The sequence below is a fragment of the Hipposideros armiger genome, unplaced genomic scaffold, assembly GCF_001890085.2.
Source record: "Hipposideros armiger isolate ML-2016 unplaced genomic scaffold, ASM189008v1 scaffold_64, whole genome shotgun sequence".
Lineage (NCBI taxonomy): Eukaryota > Metazoa > Chordata > Mammalia > Chiroptera > Hipposideridae > Hipposideros > Hipposideros armiger.
In genome coordinates this window covers 4,912,756-4,930,442 of record NW_017731414.1, presented here as the reverse complement: position 1 = coordinate 4,930,442, position 17,687 = coordinate 4,912,756, and the positions used below count along the sequence as shown (strand labels likewise).

Sequence of the window (17,687 nt, the reverse complement as noted above, 5' to 3'; positions counted from 1 at the left end):
CCCCGCGCTCACCACCTCTCCCCTTCCCTGCGCTCGCCGCCCTCCTTCCTGTCCCCCGCCCCTCGGCCGCCCGCTCCCGGCCCGCTCCCTCCTCCAGCCTCTCCGTTCCCTTCCCTTCTTTTTCTCCTTCCTTCGCTCCCGCCCTCCCTCCCTCGTCTCCCCCTTTAGGGAAATGAGCTCGCTGGGGGGCGGGCTCTCGCCCGGAGATCGGCCCCCTTGGGGGCCGGGACCGAGATCCGCCGGCCCGGGCGGTGCGCCAGCCGGGGCGGGGAAGACGAGCAGCCGGCCCGCACCCGGAGGAGGCTCGGGCGGTCCGGGTCCGGGTGCGGGACGCGGGCTGGAGAGGGACGCGGGCCCCAGGGTGCTGGCGGCGGCCGCCCCTGCCAGCCGCCCTCTAGCGGTGTTTCTCCCGCGCGCGCCCGGCCCGGGCCCCTCCCGGTGCGGGACACGCTGTCAGGTCGCTCTCGCCGCCGGTGCCTCGCGCTTTCCTTTGGTCACTGCCCGCGCCTCTCGGTCTCTCCCTTTCTCCGACCCTTGCTCTCTCACATCGGTCCCTGTCCCTCGAGTTATTTCTATCTCCCGCCCTCTCTCGGGAGACACCGCTGGAGGGCGCCTAAAGCCCGTTGATCGCTCCCGGGTCCCTGTCCTCACCATCACCCTGGGCCAGAGAGAATGGGAAAGCCACCTTTGCTCCTCAACGCCCTGTCCTCCCCCAGCCCCGACCAAGAGCAGGACCTCGGGGGTGTGGGAGGAGAGAAGAGGGACACCCTTTGTTTTTCAATCAGGCTGCTTTATTCTCTAGTGGTAGGAGCCCCTGGTCCCTAGGAGCCACCTCTCATCTGACTGTTCCCACCTCTCCCCCAGTTCCCATTTCTCTAGGGCCAGTTTTTGTAGTGTGACAGGAGCAGCTGCCTGCCTGTTTGCAAAAGACCTTTTGCTCGTGGCTCTTTCCGGTCCCCTTGGGGCTTCCGCATGCCCTGTAAAGCAAAGAAACACTGGAATATGTAAGGGAGAGACACTCAGGGGAGGGGGGTGCTGGGAACCTTCCCTCCCCTGAGCTCCCTAGGTGACCGGCCCCAATGGATTCCCCTGTGCCAGGTCAGCTGACAAGACAAAGTGGCCCAAGCCCTCCTGGGTCACTGCTGCTCCGGTGCCCTGGAGGTCACACCTGCTCACCTGAGGTGTCCTAGATGTAGTAGAGGGGCACCTCGCCACACAGGGTGCTCACGGTGGTGCCTAGGAAGTTCAGGTCCCCAGAGGATGCTGAGCCAGTGTTATGGCCTTCCTCCTGGCTCAGCTTAGCAGGAGGCATCTCAGGCTTACCCTGGAAAGAGCACCCGATTTGGAGCCTGGGAGCTGAGTTTCACCTGTGGCCTTCATTGTGGGACCTTAGGCATGTCAAGCAATGTCTCTGAGCCTCAGTTTCCTCATTAGTAAAGAGGGGTCTGTGCTTGAGTCAGAAGCCCCTATGTGGGCTAAATTGAGGCCAGCAGCTTGGAGGTGGGGTGGCAGGGTGGAAGTGGGGAACGGGTAGGGAAGGTGTAGAGCAGGTGAGTCTGGAGAGGGACACTTACCTGGCAGTCCAAGAGGAGCAGCACTTTACCGGGTCAGGACTCAAGCAACCTGCCCTCAACTCCTTGTGCCACACAGAGGCACTCCTAGAACTCCCAGCAGCCCTGGGAGGGAGATAATCCACTCCTTCTCACGCTCACACCCACCTGGAAGTTCTGGAATTTCCTAGTGAGAGCCTCAAGACTGGGGATGCTCTCTGGAGCCATCTTCATGATGTAGCAGCAGGTTCCCGGTGCCGGCTTGTAGGCGATCAAGAGCTGGGCATAGGAACCCCAGAGTTAATTCAGGAAGGCCCTGCCTCGCTCACTTTCTAACCCTGGTCCTACGCCATCTCCCTCTAGGTTGGACCCAGGAGGGAGTCATACTGGAATTTGGGGCTCAAGCACCCCCAGGGGAGGCACAAGGACTGGAGGATGAGGAAAGATGGGTGTGTGTGAAGTAGTACAGCTAGGTGGATCTAGCAAAGTCTTGTCATTTGTCCCCCGGGGCCAGGGTCAAGAAGTCCAGGCATACCCACCCGCTGGTAGTCATACACGACGATGCCAGTAGAGCCAATGGAGAAGGTGGCACTGGTGCCCGCATGCTCACTCAGGGCCAGGCGTTGCTGAGCTTCTGGCCCCGCAATGCTCATCTCCAGGACCTGGGGGAGGGCACAGTGCTGCCTGGTATTCATTCCCCTTTCCCCACTTGTCCCTTCAGTGCTCCTGCCCACCCTCCATCCCCTGTACTCAAATGCAATTTCTTCTTCCCTGAGAGCTCAGAGAAGCTGAGTGGAACCAGGTGCTGGAAGGAACAGGCTGTCCCAATGTGGGGTAGGGTGATGGGAAAGCCCAGGCCAGGTTTGCCACCCTGTTCCTGCCTCTGTCCTTCCATGAGGTGCCCCCCGCCTCCTCCTCTCATTCCTCTTGGGCAGTTTGCTATCTACCCAGCCCTCGCACACCGATCTGTCTGGCATGCCCTATACTTGCTGCCCAGCCCATCCCCGGCCTGCTTACCATCTCAGTATGTTTCTGGCTCATGTGAAGACCCATGAGCAGGGCCCCTACAATCACCACGACGACAAGGACCACCACCACGACCACGATGAGAAGGCGTTTGAGGTGCACAGGGCAGCAGGGGATGCCCAACCGGCCCCGGGAGGGGGCTGCTGAGTAGTCCTGATGAGGTAGGGTGGGGAGGAGACAGGTATGAAGTCATGAAGATGTCCTCTCTTCTCCCTGCACAAGCTGGACACCCTCTCACACCCTCACAGGGCTGGGCAACCTACGCTATGGTTGTGCAGAGGAAGGATAAGGAGGTCAGGGGAACTTCCTGGAGGAGGTGGCCTGGATTCCAACAAACCAACAGATGCTTAGAAGTGAGGTCTGGCTTGGAGAAACGCAAGAGAGCCCATTTCACTAATTATATTTCCAGCTGTTTCCTCCAGACCCCTGGCACCTCAGCCATGCCCACTCCCTCTCTGTTCCCCAAATAATGCATGCTCTCTCACACTCCTGTGCCTTTACACCTGCCACCCTTCTTTCTGCAGTGTCTTCCTCCTCCTCCACCTGGGGAGCTCCTACTTATTCTTCTGGAGTCAGCTCGAATGTCATTTTCTCTGTGGTGCTTCCTGTGACCATCCAAGTGGTGGTTCCCTATTCAATGCCCTCTACAGCCCCTCCCGCTGAACCATGTCGCTCATATTAGAATCACTGGCTACCACGTCTACCTCCCCAAGGGACTATGTCTTAGTGGTTGGTGTCCCTTCTCTAATTAAACACAATCCTAGGTTAGTTAAGTGAATGAATTTGGATGAGGAAATAGGCCCCGAGAGGCCCACCACACACATGCGCACACATGCACATGATCACACTCACCGGTGGGCTCTCCATCAAGACCTCTTTGCTGCCCACGTCCATCTTGCTGCAGGCACCTTCCCCTTCTCATCTCCCAAGTGTGAGACTAGGGTTTTATATGTGCCAGTAGGGAGAGGGGACAGAGGTGAAGGACCCAGCACCCGTCCGCCAGCCAAGCCCTCAGCTTTGAAGCCTGTTTGTTCCTGGCCCTCCAGAACCGTGGCCCTGATAAGGCGGCTGCAAGTGCGCCTAAGGGCCCTTGGCTCTGGCACATGAGTCCTCTTGGCCCTGGCAAAAGCAAAGCTGGGTGAGCTGAGCAAACTTGCCCTTGGGCAATCTGCGCCTCTCACTATGGGTGTCTTTCTGGCATGCCCACCTTTCTTGCTGGCACCTGCCCTGGCCGTCTTGTGGCTTTCCAGGCCGAACCTCTCAGGCAGCCAAGGAAGGGTCTGACCCAATGGGGAGCCCACCACATTTCCCAACAGAATTTCCCCCAAGCATAAGAACACACTCCAGCAAGGGGAGTGAGGGGGCAGTGTCAGTGGACCCAGATCAAGCACTGCTGAAGGCATCAGTGTGGGGGTTCATACACGGCTCATCAGTTCTCTGGGAGCATTCAGATTGTCACTTCAAGTACTCTACCTGCCTTGCTGTCTCCCACACTTCTTTACCTAGCCTCAGACTTGCCCCCAGCCATTTTTTTCCAAATTCTGAAAACTCTGTCCCCTCCGGTTACAAATTCTTACTAATATGAGGTTTTTTTCGTTCTTTGCTATAGGTTTGTTTGTAAGCTAAAGACTTTTTTTCCCCCCTGCTTTTATTTTATTTGCATTTATTTGATGCTGAATTTATTCCTGGGCCATACATTGTTGTTTCTTCAGTCTCCTTCTGTGCAAACTCCTCTTCTGGTTTAGAAACAATCTGCTTTTTTCCAGTAAAGATCGTCCCAGTATGGCAGGGGGAGCTCATGTAGGGGGTTCAACCCCCAGGAGCTCTGTAAGTTCTGTGCCTCATCTTGGGAGCTTTGTTTATCTGGATGTGCTCCATGAGCAGAAAAATCTACCTCTAAACCCTTCAGTTCAGCATTCCTCTCTGCGTTTTTAAGCACGTGCAGCAGAAATTCTGCACTCTTTTTGGACCACCGACCTGGTGTCCAGCCCCACTGTTTGACCTGGGCACACCTACCAACTCCATCATTGTGACGACAGAATGGCACATGCTGCTGTCAAGTGACCTCCTTTTAGATACTTGGTGGCTTTTTGGATATACATACCCTTGATGGCCTAGTCAGTTTCATGAGTGTTTTTAAAATGAACACAAAGATTTGAGCCTCTTGATTTGCATGACTTTGTGGGGTGTTCTGCATCAAGTGCATGGCAAATAATTTTCAGAGATCAAACTGAAAACTTTTGATTGTAGATTCCACACCTGACACTTCTTTCTTATGTCCAGAAAACCTTGCACAGGGCCCGGTGTGGTGACTGATGGGCTTCCACGCTCTTCATCCTTGAATCAGCGTACTTGCTTGGCGATGCTGTCACCCTTCCCTCTCTGCACTCTTCCTTTTACATCCTCTGATCCTAAATTTGCCTTGAGAATGCTACTCACCCAAATGGGATCCACTTTGTGGACCTTCTCCTCCCCTCTATCTCTTTCCTCCGCTTTCCCAAAGCCATCTCTGTTGCTTCGTTGTGCTAAACAAGCCTACTAATGGTTGTATCCTTTCTCTCAGGTTCCCCTTTGCTCCCTGGGCCAGGTGTGCTCTATGGCACCTTTAACTCTAAACTTTCACAAGTGTGTAAGTCAGAGCCCCACGCCTTGCTCTTCTCTTGGCCTCACTCACCTATCCTCTTTATACTGTAACTCCAACACTTCATCCCAATTCCTGTCCCTTGCTCAGGGGCTCCCTCCCACCTTGGCCCTGCCATTCAATCATGAGCAGACCCCCAACTCTTCAGCCCTGGCAGGTTTCCCCGTCCCCACAAGAACCCCCTTTCCAGCTGGAGGGCCTTCAGCCTCCAGATTGCACAACAGCATGGCATCTGAGCTGAGAGCCCCTGAGAAGCTTGGGGAAGGAGAGAAGGAAGAAAATGTTTGCTCCCACTACCCTCCTCACCGCCTCCCCTCAACTGCCCCTTTAAATATTTGCCTAAGCCTCTAGGAGCAAGTGTCCTAGGAGGACTGAAAGAGGGGGAGAGGGGTTCATGAAGGAGGGGGAAGCAGCCTCCTCTCAATTGTGTGCAACCTCAGCTTTGTGCAGGTGCCAGATGCAGGAGACAGCCCCCAGAGCCCCCCACTCCCACCCCCAGTTGTCCTGGCAACACTGGGATTGATAGGCTGACTCACACATACTGGGCCTGCGCCAGGTGGACAGCAGGCCAACCGGAGGGCCAAGGATAACTGCAAGCATCGCGAGGTCCCTGTGGGCATTTCAGGGGACTGCCTAGTCCAGCTGTGGGGCTCGTTCTGAACAGGTGCTGTTGGTAGGGCTTGCCATTATCACAGGGTGCTGGGAGAGGGGGTTCTTTCTGGGAAAGAAACCTCTGTCCTCTCGGGTCCTCAGTCTCCCCTGCAGGCTGCCTTTAGGCTGTAGTTCTCATAAGCTTTATAGCCCTTCCTTCCTTCCTTCCTTCTTTCCTTCCTTCCTTCCTTTCTTCCTTCCTTCTTTCCTTCCTTCCTTCTTTCCTTCCTTCCTTCCTTTTTCCCCTTCTCTCCTTCTTTCCTTCCTTCTCTTTCTTCTTCCTTCCTTCCTTTTTTTTTTTTTGACCTCTTTGGAGGTTGGGAAGGAAGGATGCCTTCCAGTTTCATAATGGAAGTTCAGATGCTGCCAGCAACCTGGTAGAGGTCTTGGGAACCTTGGAGAAGGAAGGAGGGAGAGACCTTTAGCTGGTCATGCATAGCTGTCCCTTTGCCCCTCACACTAGCCCTCTGCTGCAGGCTTCTCACTTCTTGGCCTTTACTTAGACCATTTTTCCCTTCTGAAAAGCCCACCCTCGACATCTCTCCACCTCTCTGAATACCACCCACCCGGAAAGGCCAAACAAGAACCAACAGCACCTACTCTGTGACCTTACCGCTCCAGCCTACTGTGTCCCATCTCTTCTCCAAAATCTCCCAGCCTCCCTGACACATGTTTACCTGCCACTAAACACTCACTGATGTTCTCATCAGCTATGTGGGTGCTTTTTGTTGCCTTATCTTCCCAACCTGGCTGCCAGCCACGAGACCGGCCCTGGGATCAAGTTTTCCTGAGGATTCCTTGTACCTGCCAAGGGCAAGGAGCGTGCGTGCACCCAACGTATAATTATAGTCAATGATAAGACTATCCCCAAACATGTGGGGTCTGGTTGACAAACAGTCAATAGTTCATGCCTTCAGTTTGTGGAGGTCTCGGTGCTTCACTGGCCTGCTCTGAGACCCTGCATGAGGCGTTCTATCTTTCTAGGCTTTAGAGTCCTCTTCTGTGAACTGGGACTAGTACTGCCTGTCCTGTCCTCAACTCCAGGCTGTTGTGAGGATCCAATGACATCATGATGTGAAAGTCCAATCGTCATGATTATTCCCATCTACTTCAACTCCCAGGGCAGTTCTTACTAGCTAAGAGTAGGACCCAGCCTCTCCGTTTTTGTCTGTCTCTGGGTTAAAGTCTCTGAGAACTGTGGCAGTGGAGAGCCCCACAATAGCCACTCCTTCTATGTGTGTCTTCCCTTTTCCTCCTTCCAGCCCCTCAGCTGCAGGGGCGGGACAAGATTCACTCTGCCCTTTGTGTCCTGGGCAGAGCCGTGCCAGGGACGAGTGGAGATGGTTTCCCAGCTGCCCCAACCACCCTCCCCACCCCCATTGCTTGTCTTCCCGCAAGCTGGCATGGAGAAGGCAGCACGGGAAGCTGGGTGCGTAGTGGCAAGTGAGCATCAAAGGGCCGGGGCTTCCCTGTCTGGGAGAACATGAACTTAAGCTCAGACCAGAGAATCCCCTTCTGGCAGATGCTGGGGTCAGCTGGGAAAGCATCTTAAACCCAGTGAGCTCGGTTTCCTGAACTGATGTGTAAAGAGCACCAGACGGAGCCCAGTCACCTGACTTCCGAGCTCCCCTTGTCCTGTACCTGGGAGCTCTTGGGACAGTCATGCCCTTCTCCCCACCACCACCACCACCATACACTCACACCCCTGGCAAATAACATGTTATAAAGCAGCAGTTCTCAAACTTTTTGGTTTCAGGACTCCTTAACACTCTTAAAAAGTATTGAGGACCTCGAAGAGCTTTTGTTTATGTGGGTTATATCTATTATGATATTTACTGAGAAATTTTAAAAATATTTATTAATGAATTAAATGAAAACAGCAATAATAAGCCCATTACATGTTATAACATAAATGTTAAATAAAATTATTTTACAAAGCCAAAAAACAATTAGAGAGAAGAATGTCATTGCCTTACATTTTTACAAATTTCTTTCATTTCTGGCTTAATAGAAGATATATCGTGTAGCCTCTGGAAAATTCCAGGGTACTTTGTGAGAGCATGAAAGTGAAAAGGGCAAATAACGCCTTTAAAAAGGCGTTTTTGTTTTGACCTCAAAGGGTCCCTGAAGAGTTCTCAAGGACCTCTGGGCTGCCTGGCCCACACTCTGAAAACCCCTGGTGTGGAAGAACAGCTGTGAGCTCTAGAGTTGAGCAGAGCGGATTTAAACTCCTGCTCTGTCACTTTTTCCGCCCCTTGGTACCACAAGTCTTACTTTTCTTATCTATAAAAGGGGATTAATATCATCTGCCTCAAAAGGTGGAGAGGATTAAGTAAGTAAGAGTCCACAACACATAGTAGGTGTGATATCAAGCTTGGCTACTTTCTTCTTGGTCCTGGCCTCAGTTTCCTCATTTCGTAAACACAGGGCTGGACTGGAAAACTTCCAAGGCTCTTCGCAGCTCCAACAGGCTGTGGTTATGTGGTGAGAAATGCTCCAGGATTCCACACATTCTCACGCCAGCTCCAGGGATGACGTTCCCTTTTCAGCTCACACACACACAATGGCACATTCTGTTCATGAGCTGTGGAAACAAATGTGAATATAAACACGCACCTGTCACTTCTCATATGCCCATGAATCTGTTTAGAAGATGTAGCCCCTGAGGGCCAAGGCATACACATGGGAACACAGAGGCGCATAGATCCCTAATGCAGAAATGCCTCACAAGGGGATCTGTGCATGTGCCTGCAGAGACAGGTGTACACACGTGCACGCAGTCATGCCATCTAGGGTGCACATGTGTACCTCGCACACATGCACAGACGCTCTGGATGCCAGACGCAAGCAGATGGCCCAGAGACCTCCCGTAGGGCATGCAGCATAGACCGGCCAGGGCCGCAACCACTCCCTTCTTTGGCTACTCCCAGCCCGGGACTCCCCCCTCCGCCCTGCGCGCCCCCGCGGCCGCCGCCGCAGTCCGCAGCCATCCCAGCCCGGCAGCCCTCTGCTCCGCTACTCTCCGCGCATCAATCCGAGTCGGTTCGCGGGAGCGAGCAGAGGAGGGGACCGCAACCTGCACCGAGAGCTAGAGGAGTCCGCTCTCCGCAACCGGCAGCCGGGCCCCTAGCTGCGGCAGCGGCCGCCCGTGGCCAGGCGGTGCCAACCCGCAGGGTGGCGGAGAGCGGTGGGGCGGGGGCGGCCGGTGGCCGGAGGCAAAGCTTGCGGGCAGCATGGCGGGGCTGCGGCCCAGGCGGGGCTCCGGACTCCCGCTGCTGGTGCTGTCCACGCTTGGCTTCTGCCTGATGCTGCAAGTCAGTGCCAAGAGGCCCCCCAAAACGCCCCCCTGCCCCCCCAGCTGCTCCTGCACCAGGGACACGGCCTTCTGCGTGGACTCTAAAGCAGTGCCCAGGAACCTGCCCTCCGAGGTCATCTCTCTGTGAGTGCCCAGCCCTGGCTTGGGGGTTAGGGGTCGGGGGTGGCGGTGAGCCAAGATGGGAAGGAAGGCATGGACAGCTCGGGAGTGCATGGGGAGAACCCCGCTTCCCCTCTACAGAATGTGGGAACCAGGAGGACTCCAGGGGGTCCTCAGACCTGGAGATCCAAGGTATCAGCCAGGCTAGGAGTTCTGCAGTCATGCAGGCTCAGCAGCCATGGCTGGGGAAAACAGGAGTTCATGGCCAAGAATGAATCACCACCAGCAGCATCAATGAGACCTACTATGTGCAGGGCTCAGGGCTGGGGAGGAGGGAGAGAGTTGTTTACCCCAGCATGTGGGCCCCTGCCTGTGATGTCATACCAAGGGCAGAAAGGCTTCTTGTGTAGGGGGAGGGGATGAGGCAGCAGGGGGAGGGGTAGAAGTGAGCTACACCCCACAGCACTCTGGCACAGGGCAGACACCTGCCACTGGTCTCACCAGCCACTCTGCGCAGGGCCAGTCAACCTGTCACTTGCAGCGGCAGCCTATGGAAACAGGCTGTGTGGTCCTTGAGAGCACAATGCTAATCCCCCCACTCCCATCCCTGAGTCCCACCCCTCAACAGAACCCAGCGCAACTGTGGGTGTCTGGAGGATCATGAAGGTGTGGATAATGGAACCTTGTGGCTGAGGGAGAAGCTGAGCCTGGGGCCACTGGTGCTCAGGGAGGTAGTAGGGGCGGGTAGTGATGAAGGAGGGCAGTGAGAAGAAGGGAAAGACAGCCCCAGGTGGAGGGCCAGGCTGGTGAAACAGGGAGTTTCCAGGGCAAGTGCCTATAGACGCCATTGCCCTGTCCACCTCGCACCCCCCAGCCCCCCACCCCCAGCAGCCCCTGCTTACTCCCCACAGTACTGATTCAGGTGTCCCCTGCAGGACGCTGGTGAATGCTGCTTTCTCAGAGATCCAGGACGGAGCGTTCTCCCACCTGCCACTGCTGCAGTTCTTGTATGGACAGGGCCCTGAGGAAGGCGGGTTGTGGGTGGTGGAGGAGGGGAAAGCAGGGGGGACAGTGAGAGGAGACAGATCCTGGATTGGGGAGAGGAGAACCCATGCAGGTAGCCTTTGGAGATGAAGATGCCTTACATGTCCGATGGGATCTGCCAGAAAAGGTGGAGCAGCCTGGAATCAGGAGGGGTGGAGGGAGCAGCAGTTGGGGAGGAGGGCAGGGGTCGCATGCAAAAGCCAAGAAGTGGGTATTTGGGGCCCAGTGAGGAATGGAGACCCAAAGGAATTGGGTGCAATAACTTGGGCTGGTGCCAGAGGGTGGACACTGCAGGGGAGAGGGATCATAGTAAAGACAGGGGAGCCCACGATTTGAAGAAAGAGCTGAGGATCCGAACAGAAGGAAGACCAGAGAGCCTGAAATTCTAAAAGGGGCTGTTTACATTCAAAGCCCCAGTCACAAGAGAGTGCACATGGGAGTTGCCCCACCTCCTTCTCTCCATCAGTCCCAGATGGAGGGGTGGGGAGTGAGGACAGGAGACAGAGAGCAGAGAAACAGTGGGGAAGGACCCAGCTGGTCAGCAGAAATCGATACCTACTGTTTTTACCCTAGGAACAAATAGGGACCCTGGGAGTTTCTGGGACCAGAATATTGTTATCCAAGCTACTCTGGGGTTCTCTGCTGGGGTCCCAAATTTGGGAGGCAGGGCAGCCAGGCCTTGAGGAAACACAGGGCTGAGGCAGCAGGCATGCCCTTGGAAGCTCTACTTTTGCCTTTGTCTCTCCAGGTTACTCAACTCCAATAAGTTTACGCTGATCGGAGACAACTCCTTCACGGGACTGTCGCATCTGCAGTACCTGTGCGTAGAAAGGAAATGGGGGATGGGGAGTCAAAGGGAGAAAGGAGGGCCTGGGTGGGCTGAGAGGGGAGGTCGACTGAGGAAGGCTGGGGTAAGCAAGAGCCCTTGAACCCTCTGACTGCAGGACCCGAGCAGAGGTCATTTCATCCATCCCTCTATCTAAACCATCCTGCCTGGATACCCTGTCACCACAGGCTTAATAATCCCCAGATTTGGAATGGAAGCCTGTCTCAGGGCCATGGGTTGGAACCTAGGTGGGGTGTAGGGGAAATAGGTTGGGGATGTGGTCCTGAAATCGTGACTGATGACGGAAACAATTCTCATTTCCTCCAGCTTCATTGAGAACAATGACATCTGGGCACTATCCAAGTTTACTTTCAGGGGACTCAAGTCTTTAACACACCTGTGAGTACATCCCGCACATACACTTGCTGAACCCAAGCCCCACCCCACCCCACCCACACCCACCCCATCCCCATCTCCTATGGCCTTTGGCCTCCATCATGATGACCCAGAGGTCTGTCTTGCAGCTCACTGGCCAACAATAACCTGCAGACGCTGCCTAGAGACATCTTTCGGCCCCTGGACATCCTGAGTGACTTGTAAGGCTTGAGTCCCTCGTATTTTTAACAGTGCCACAGAGGGGCGTGTCCCTGGAGGCAGTGTTGTGGGAGCCAGGATGGGGAAGATCATAAGGTCGTGAGAGGCTGAAAGGCTTGGGTTGTGGGAGGCTCCCGGAAGGCTAGGCTGAGTAATAGATATATCGGCAGGCTTCTAAGTTAGGGTTTCTCATGGCATCTGTGGGCCCTCTTAAAATGCACGTGAGACACTATGTGCGTGTTTTTTTAAACATGTGCTTTCTGAATGTATGTTTGATTTGCATCTACATTCAAGTCTGGTCACATAGCCACAGTCAATGATCAGTATTTACACAAGAAAACAAAAGCCCTGGGTGGGAGGAACTGGGGTACAGAACAGAGTCGTGCAGTTTATACACTGCGAAAGGCACCTGTCTAAGGAGGTAAGTAGGGGCTGAACGGAGCCCCCACTCCACGGGCCAAGCATGTGTCCACGGGGCTGCATCCATCCTGAGGGGAGCCCTTTTCCAATTGGCACAAAGATGCCATGTGAGCAACCGGCAGCAGCCTTGATAATATCTGCTTCTGAAACCTCAAGGGCCTGGGTGGGCCGAGCAGCTGAGAACCTGTCCCCCTTTGTGTCCCCTCCATCACCATCACGATCAGGGACCTGCGGGGCAACTCCCTTCACTGTGACTGCAAGGTGAAGTGGCTGGTGGAGTGGCTGGCACACACCAACACTACAGTGGCTCCCATTTATTGTGCCAGCCCGCCCCGCTTCCAGGAGCACAAGGTGCAGGACTTGCCACTGCGGGAGTTCGACTGCATCACCACAGGTAGGAGGTGCCCCTGCCTCTGTTGGCCTCAGGCTGGGCCTCCCCAGGGCAGCTCTCCAGACACTGCCTGAAACCTCCAACCTCCTGCCTCACCAGCAGAGCAACCCTTACCTCCCAGCAAGCTCTTACTCCCCGCCCACCCCCATCCCTGCAGATTTCGTGCTGTACCAGACCCTGTCCTTCCCGGCGGTGTCAGCTGAACCTTTCCTTTACTCCAGCGACCTCTATGTGGCTCTGGCCCAGCCGGGTGCCAGTGCTTGCGCTGTCCTCAAGTGGGACTATGTTGAACGGCAGCTTCGAGACTATGATAGAATCCCAGGTACTTGCTCCAGGCCTGGCTGTGCTGGCTGGGTGGGTAGGCTCCATTGTTCATCTTCATTGAGTTTCTATAGGGAGAAGGATAGATGAGACATAGTCTCTGCTCATAAGAATGTTTCAGTCTTTGGAGGGAGGCTGATGCATACACAGATAACATCCACAGAATAGTTGGTGCTAGGAGGGAGATAGGAACACCATGCTCTGGGAGCACAAAGGAGAAGCCTACCCTGGGAAATCAAGAAAGGCTTCCTGGTGAAGGGATGTCTAGCTGAGGGCACCTCTGAAGGATGGGTCAGAGGTGATGACCAGTTTCCTGGCTTAAGTAACTGGGTGGTGCCAGTGAACTACGGAGGAGGCGATAGGAGCGGCTAGTGAGCTCAGTTTGGGATCTACTGAGTTTAAGCTGAGTCTAGAAGGCTGAGGGAAACTTAGCTAGAAGGAAAAAAAATGTGGGAAGGGTGTTCTGGCAGAGGGAACAGCATGTGCAAAGTCAAGAAGGTGTGCAACAGCATATCGTGTGCGTGCGTGCAGGCACGTGTAAACAATAAGCAGCTAATGTGACTGCAGCTTAAGGTTCAAAGTGGAAAGTGGCAAAGGAGACATGAGAGAGATGCGGACCAGGTCAGCGACAGGCTTTGAGAAAGTGTGTGAACCAATCCAATGTGTGTTTTAGTAAACTCCCTCTGTGAGCATCATGGAGAGTGGCTAGGCATGGGGTAAGACATGGGGCAGACCAGTAGGGAGGGTCAGCTGGAGCCTGGACTGAGGCAGCAGCAGTGGGGATGGAGAGTTATATTTAGAAAAGAGGATTTGAACTGACACAAGAGGAAACAGAAAATTTAAATCGCCTTGTTATCTTCAAAGAACTTGAAGTCATTATAAAAAAAAACAACAAAAAACAACCCTTCCCCAACACAAGACACCAGGTCCAGGTGGTTTTACTAGTGAATTGTAGGAAACATTTAAGGATGACATGACATGAATTTTGTACGAACTGTACTAGAAAGTAGAAGGGAGGGTTGACAGGACTGGGGGACTAATCAGCTGTGGGCGAGTGAAGGACTCCCACATTTCTGGACAGGGTGACTAGGTGGTGCCACAAATTGACAACGAGAAACACCGGAGGAGAGGAAGGAGAAGTTTCAGGGGTAGATGTGGAGCTCGGTTTTGGTAAGCTGGAGTTTGAGGTACTTGAGTGTGTGTGGGCAAGGAGGGTCTGAGCTGCCATTCAGGAGCTGGGCAATCATCAGGAGTTGTGCAGGCAGACCAAAGCTATGGGAGGGACCTGGGTGGTGACTGCCAGAGCCTGAGATTCAGCATAAGATTCCCTTGGGGGGTGGGGGGCAGGTGATGGAAGGGAGGAGGGCAGATGAAGGCAATGACTGGCAATACCAGGACAGGTGAAGAGTGTGGCCCTCTATGCTCTAGGTGCCTGGGAAAGGGTCAGGCCAATCTGGTTGTGAGCACAAGTACACTTGTTCTCGTGCATAAAAGCCTTTCAAAAGTGGGACTTCTTGGGAGAATGTATTTTCATACACAGCTCTCCAGACATCAAGCTGTCATTTTGTACCCAGCTGCGGATGAGCTCAAACACTCCCTTCTTCCCCTTGCCTGGCCACTTGCCAGCGGGGTAGCTTTGGGCAAGTCACTTAGACTTGGAGTCTGTTTCTTTCTGTGTGAAATGGTAAAATAATAGGGTGTGTTTCAGAATGATTAATTGAGGCAATGCGTTCATACTTAGCACAGTTACTGCACACAATATAATTTCAATAATTGACATCATGGTTGAACAGTTGGTCAATATCTAGGAAAACCTATTATGTGCTCAGTGTCAGCTTATATTTGAACCCTGGCTGCAAGGGTGGAGGGGGGGGTGATGCTGAGATTGATTATTAGCTGTGAAACAATTAGATGAACTTCAGGGGAGAGGGGCTACTGTAGCAGAGGGCCTTAGCCCTGTCCCAGTGGCAGAGGGGACTGACCCTCTTTTCTGAGGCTGTGGTATGGGCAGGGCATTTGGCGCATGCGCTGCCTGACGCTGCCTCCCTGCTTCCTGGCAGCCCCCTCTGCGGTGCACTGCAAGCCCATGGTGGTGGACAGCCAGCTGTATGTGGTGGTAGCCCAGCTGTTTGGAGGCTCTTACATTTACCACTGGGACCCCAACACCACGCGCTTCACCAAGCTGCAGGACATCGACCCGCAGCGCGTGCGCAAGCCGAACGACCTGGAGGCCTTCCGCATCGATGGCGACTGGTATTTTGCCGTGGCGGATAGCTCCAAGGCCGGTGCCACCAGCCTCTACCGCTGGCATCAGAATGGCTTCTATTCCCACCAGGCCTTGCACGCCTGGCACCGCGACACCGACCTGGAGTTTGTGGATGGTGAGGGCAAGCCTCGGCTGATTGTGTCGAGCAGCTCCCAGGCTCCCGTCATCTATCAGTGGAGTCGCACCCAGAAGCAGTTTGTGGCCCAAGGTGAGGTGACTCAGGTGCCTGACGCCCAGTCTGTGAAACACTTCCGTGCCGGGCGTGACAGCTACCTGTGCCTCAGTCGCTACATCGGGGACTCTAAGATTCTTCGCTGGGAGGGCAGCCGCTTTTCCGAGGTGCAGGCCCTGCCCTCCCGGGGCTCCCTGGCTCTGCAGCCCTTCCTCGTGGGTGGCCGCCGCTACCTGGCGCTGGGCAGTGACTTCTCCTTCACCCAGATCTACCAGTGGGATGAGGGGCGGCAGAAGTTTGTGCGGTTCCAGGAGCTGGCTGTGCAGGCCCCTCGGGCCTTTTGTTACATGCCTGCTGGGGACGCCCAGCTGCTCCTGGCCCCCAGCTTCAAGGGACAGACACTTGTGTACCGACACGTAGTGGTGGATCTCAGTGCCTAGAGGGGTGCCCAGACCTCTGGGTTGGAGGCTGAGGGGGAGCCTCTGTGTGAGCAGCATGTGTGCCCATGTGAAGACACATGTAGCCAACCTCATGCACACACACTTTCCTGGTGAGCATGGGCACCACGTGGATTGGCCCTGGGAGCCACGAATCATAGTTGTAATCAGCATGAGGCCTCATATATACACCAGGAAACCCAGCGCCTGGGGCCCTTCTGTCTGTGGACACCTGTGGGCCCCACACCCCATCTGCAGGCCCCCTTGCTCTGCCTTCCACATGCTCTAGCCTGGGGAGGGGTAGGGGTGCTGGGAGGGAGGGTCTTGGGCTACTCCTTGTGACCCTCTGTTCTCTCCTGTTATCTGTTCTCTCCTGTTGGTGCTCCAGGTGTCTGTTTAACCTGTTCATGCCCCACCTAGCAGCCATGACCACATCCTTCCTACTGTGGGTATACTCGCCCACGCTCTGCTCCGTCTGCATGCGCACGTGGACACTGGCCTGCACCCTCAGTCACACACACACACACACACACCTGTCCACACCCCTGATTTCCCTGCAGATTCAGCGTGGCCGAAAGGGGCTCCCCATCATTGTCTTGCCCCTCTTCTTGGAGGGGGCACATAGTACTGTCCTCCTCTGCTCACCCCTAGTATGCCGACCCTGCAGCTGATAAGGATGGGAATAGTGGTGCCAGCCTCTGAGCACCAGCTTGATCTCCTGGGGGCAAAGCCCTTCTGCCCAAAGCAGTAACAACAGCCCCGGCAGACCCTGATTTCTTCCTAGTGCTGGCTCTGTTCTCACTGGATTTTCCTTCTCTGACCCTTCATGGACAGGAGACCACCCAGACAAAAGCTTTTCTGCTTTTCTTTCCTGTAGCTGTCCCAGCCTCAGATCCCCACCCCTTGGTTCAGCCCCTCCTTTGAGATGTGGACCCCGAGCTGTGCTGGCTTCTTTGGATGGGTCCAAGAGCTGGTCAAGCCAGGGGCCCTGCAAGCACTTGAACCATCTGGGTGGATGCCAGGAGTAGAGCTGGACTGGAGAGCATCTTGGGGTCCCTGGCACCCCTCCCGTCCACAGAGGCACACACCAGGGCAAACTGAGTGGTAGAGGGGTGAGAGCCCTATGGAGTGGCACCTGGGAGCCAAGCTTCTGCTGCCCTCTGCTGTGCGCTGGGGATAGCTGTGAGGTGCAAGGCGGGTAAAGAAGGCATGGGGAGGGTAGGCTCTTCCTGTGCCCAGACTGTGTGAGGGGCTCCTGGTGGCAGGATGCTGGGGGCACTTGGGGGCAATGCTATAATTCACTTGCTTCAAATAAAAAGTTCCCACCCCATTGCCAGCTCTCAGGTGTCCAGTGGCAACGGTCAGCAGTAGCTGTTTCATCAAGAACCAAGCGTGTTTCCTGTCTTTGCTGCTCCCAGGGGGAAAGCATTGGCTTTCAGACCCTAGTCCTCCCTGTTCCCTTCCCTCCGAGGAGTGAGTGGACACCCCCAAGGTCAGCTGGTGCTGGGGTCAGGAGTTCATGGTGATGACACTCAGGCCAATGTGACTAGTCTCCATCACCTGGGGCTGACTCATGGCCCAAGTGTTCCTTCCTGGAGATCACAGTTTTGGGGCCACTGAAACTGGAGTCTGTCCCTCTGTCAGGTCAACAACTCCAATCAACATGACCAAGGACAAGGTCAGCAGTCCCTTTCCTCCCCACCCCCTCTGCTGGGTAAATGTCCATCATCACTGTCACCCTCTACCCTGGGTGTGAGATTTCAAGCAAATGGACTGATATCCTGGAGCCTGAACTTCTCTCTCTGCAACACAGATGGTAAATCCTACTTGGTCAAATCTCGAGTGGGCCACTTGCTAGCTGGGTGGCCTCAACCACATTACTTAGCCTATTTGTATCTGTTTCCTCATCTTTAAAATGTGGATAGTCATGATA

General features: G+C 54.8%; 2 protein-coding genes and 1 long non-coding RNA gene across 3 annotated transcripts; 1 reads left to right on the top strand and 2 right to left on the bottom strand.

The window, feature by feature from the left end:
• Nucleotides 1-769: 769 nt before the first annotated feature.
• Nucleotides 770-3,619, bottom strand: SFTPC (surfactant protein C). Its single transcript, XM_019641883.1, has 6 exons — nucleotides 3,429-3,619; nucleotides 2,568-2,729; nucleotides 2,090-2,212; nucleotides 1,719-1,829; nucleotides 1,177-1,324; nucleotides 770-977 (listed from the first exon to the last, which is right to left on the bottom strand). The coding sequence occupies exons 1-5, from the start codon at nucleotides 3,468-3,470 to the stop codon at nucleotides 1,187-1,189; spliced, it is 576 nt and encodes a 191-aa protein (XP_019497428.1). The 5' UTR covers nucleotides 3,471-3,619; the 3' UTR covers nucleotides 770-977; nucleotides 1,177-1,186.
• Nucleotides 3,620-7,709: 4,090 nt separating this feature from the next.
• LOC109382425 (uncharacterized) lies at nucleotides 7,710-8,762 on the bottom strand. The gene is made up of 2 exons (XR_002123927.1): nucleotides 8,677-8,762; nucleotides 7,710-8,452 (listed from the first exon to the last, which is right to left on the bottom strand). It is a non-coding gene; the product is annotated as an uncharacterized LOC109382425 (long non-coding RNA).
• Nucleotides 8,763-8,834: 72 nt separating this feature from the next.
• LGI3 (leucine rich repeat LGI family member 3) lies at nucleotides 8,835-17,086 on the top strand. The gene is made up of 8 exons (XM_019641882.1): nucleotides 8,835-9,307; nucleotides 10,219-10,290; nucleotides 11,076-11,147; nucleotides 11,481-11,552; nucleotides 11,678-11,749; nucleotides 12,392-12,561; nucleotides 12,716-12,880; nucleotides 14,940-17,086. Exons 1-8 carry the CDS (start codon nucleotides 9,102-9,104, stop codon nucleotides 15,755-15,757), a joined length of 1,647 nt encoding a protein of 548 aa, XP_019497427.1. The 5' UTR covers nucleotides 8,835-9,101; the 3' UTR covers nucleotides 15,758-17,086.
• The last annotated feature ends 601 nt before the right edge of the window (nucleotides 17,087-17,687 follow it).

Excerpts from the sequence above, each read along its gene's own strand:
- SFTPC (XM_019641883.1), bottom strand. The coding sequence starts at position 3,470 with ATGGACGTGGGCAGCAAAGAGGTCTTGATGGAGAGCCCACCG. Across the intron at positions 1,830-2,089 it reads TCGTGTATGACTACCAGCGG|CTCTTGATCGCCTACAAGCC; the intron begins GTGGGTATGCCT and ends TCCTATGCCCAG. Across the intron at positions 1,325-1,718 it reads GGAAATTCCAGAACTTCCAG|GGTAAGCCTGAGATGCCTCC; the intron begins GTGGGTGTGAGC and ends TGCTCTTTCCAG.
- LGI3 (XM_019641882.1), top strand. The coding sequence starts at position 9,102 with ATGGCGGGGCTGCGGCCCAGGCGGGGCTCCGGACTCCCGCTGCTGGTG. Across the intron at positions 11,553-11,677 it reads CTCAAGTCTTTAACACACCT|CTCACTGGCCAACAATAACC; the intron begins GTGAGTACATCC and ends TCTGTCTTGCAG. Across the intron at positions 12,881-14,939 it reads AGACTATGATAGAATCCCAG|CCCCCTCTGCGGTGCACTGC; the intron begins GTACTTGCTCCA and ends GCTTCCTGGCAG.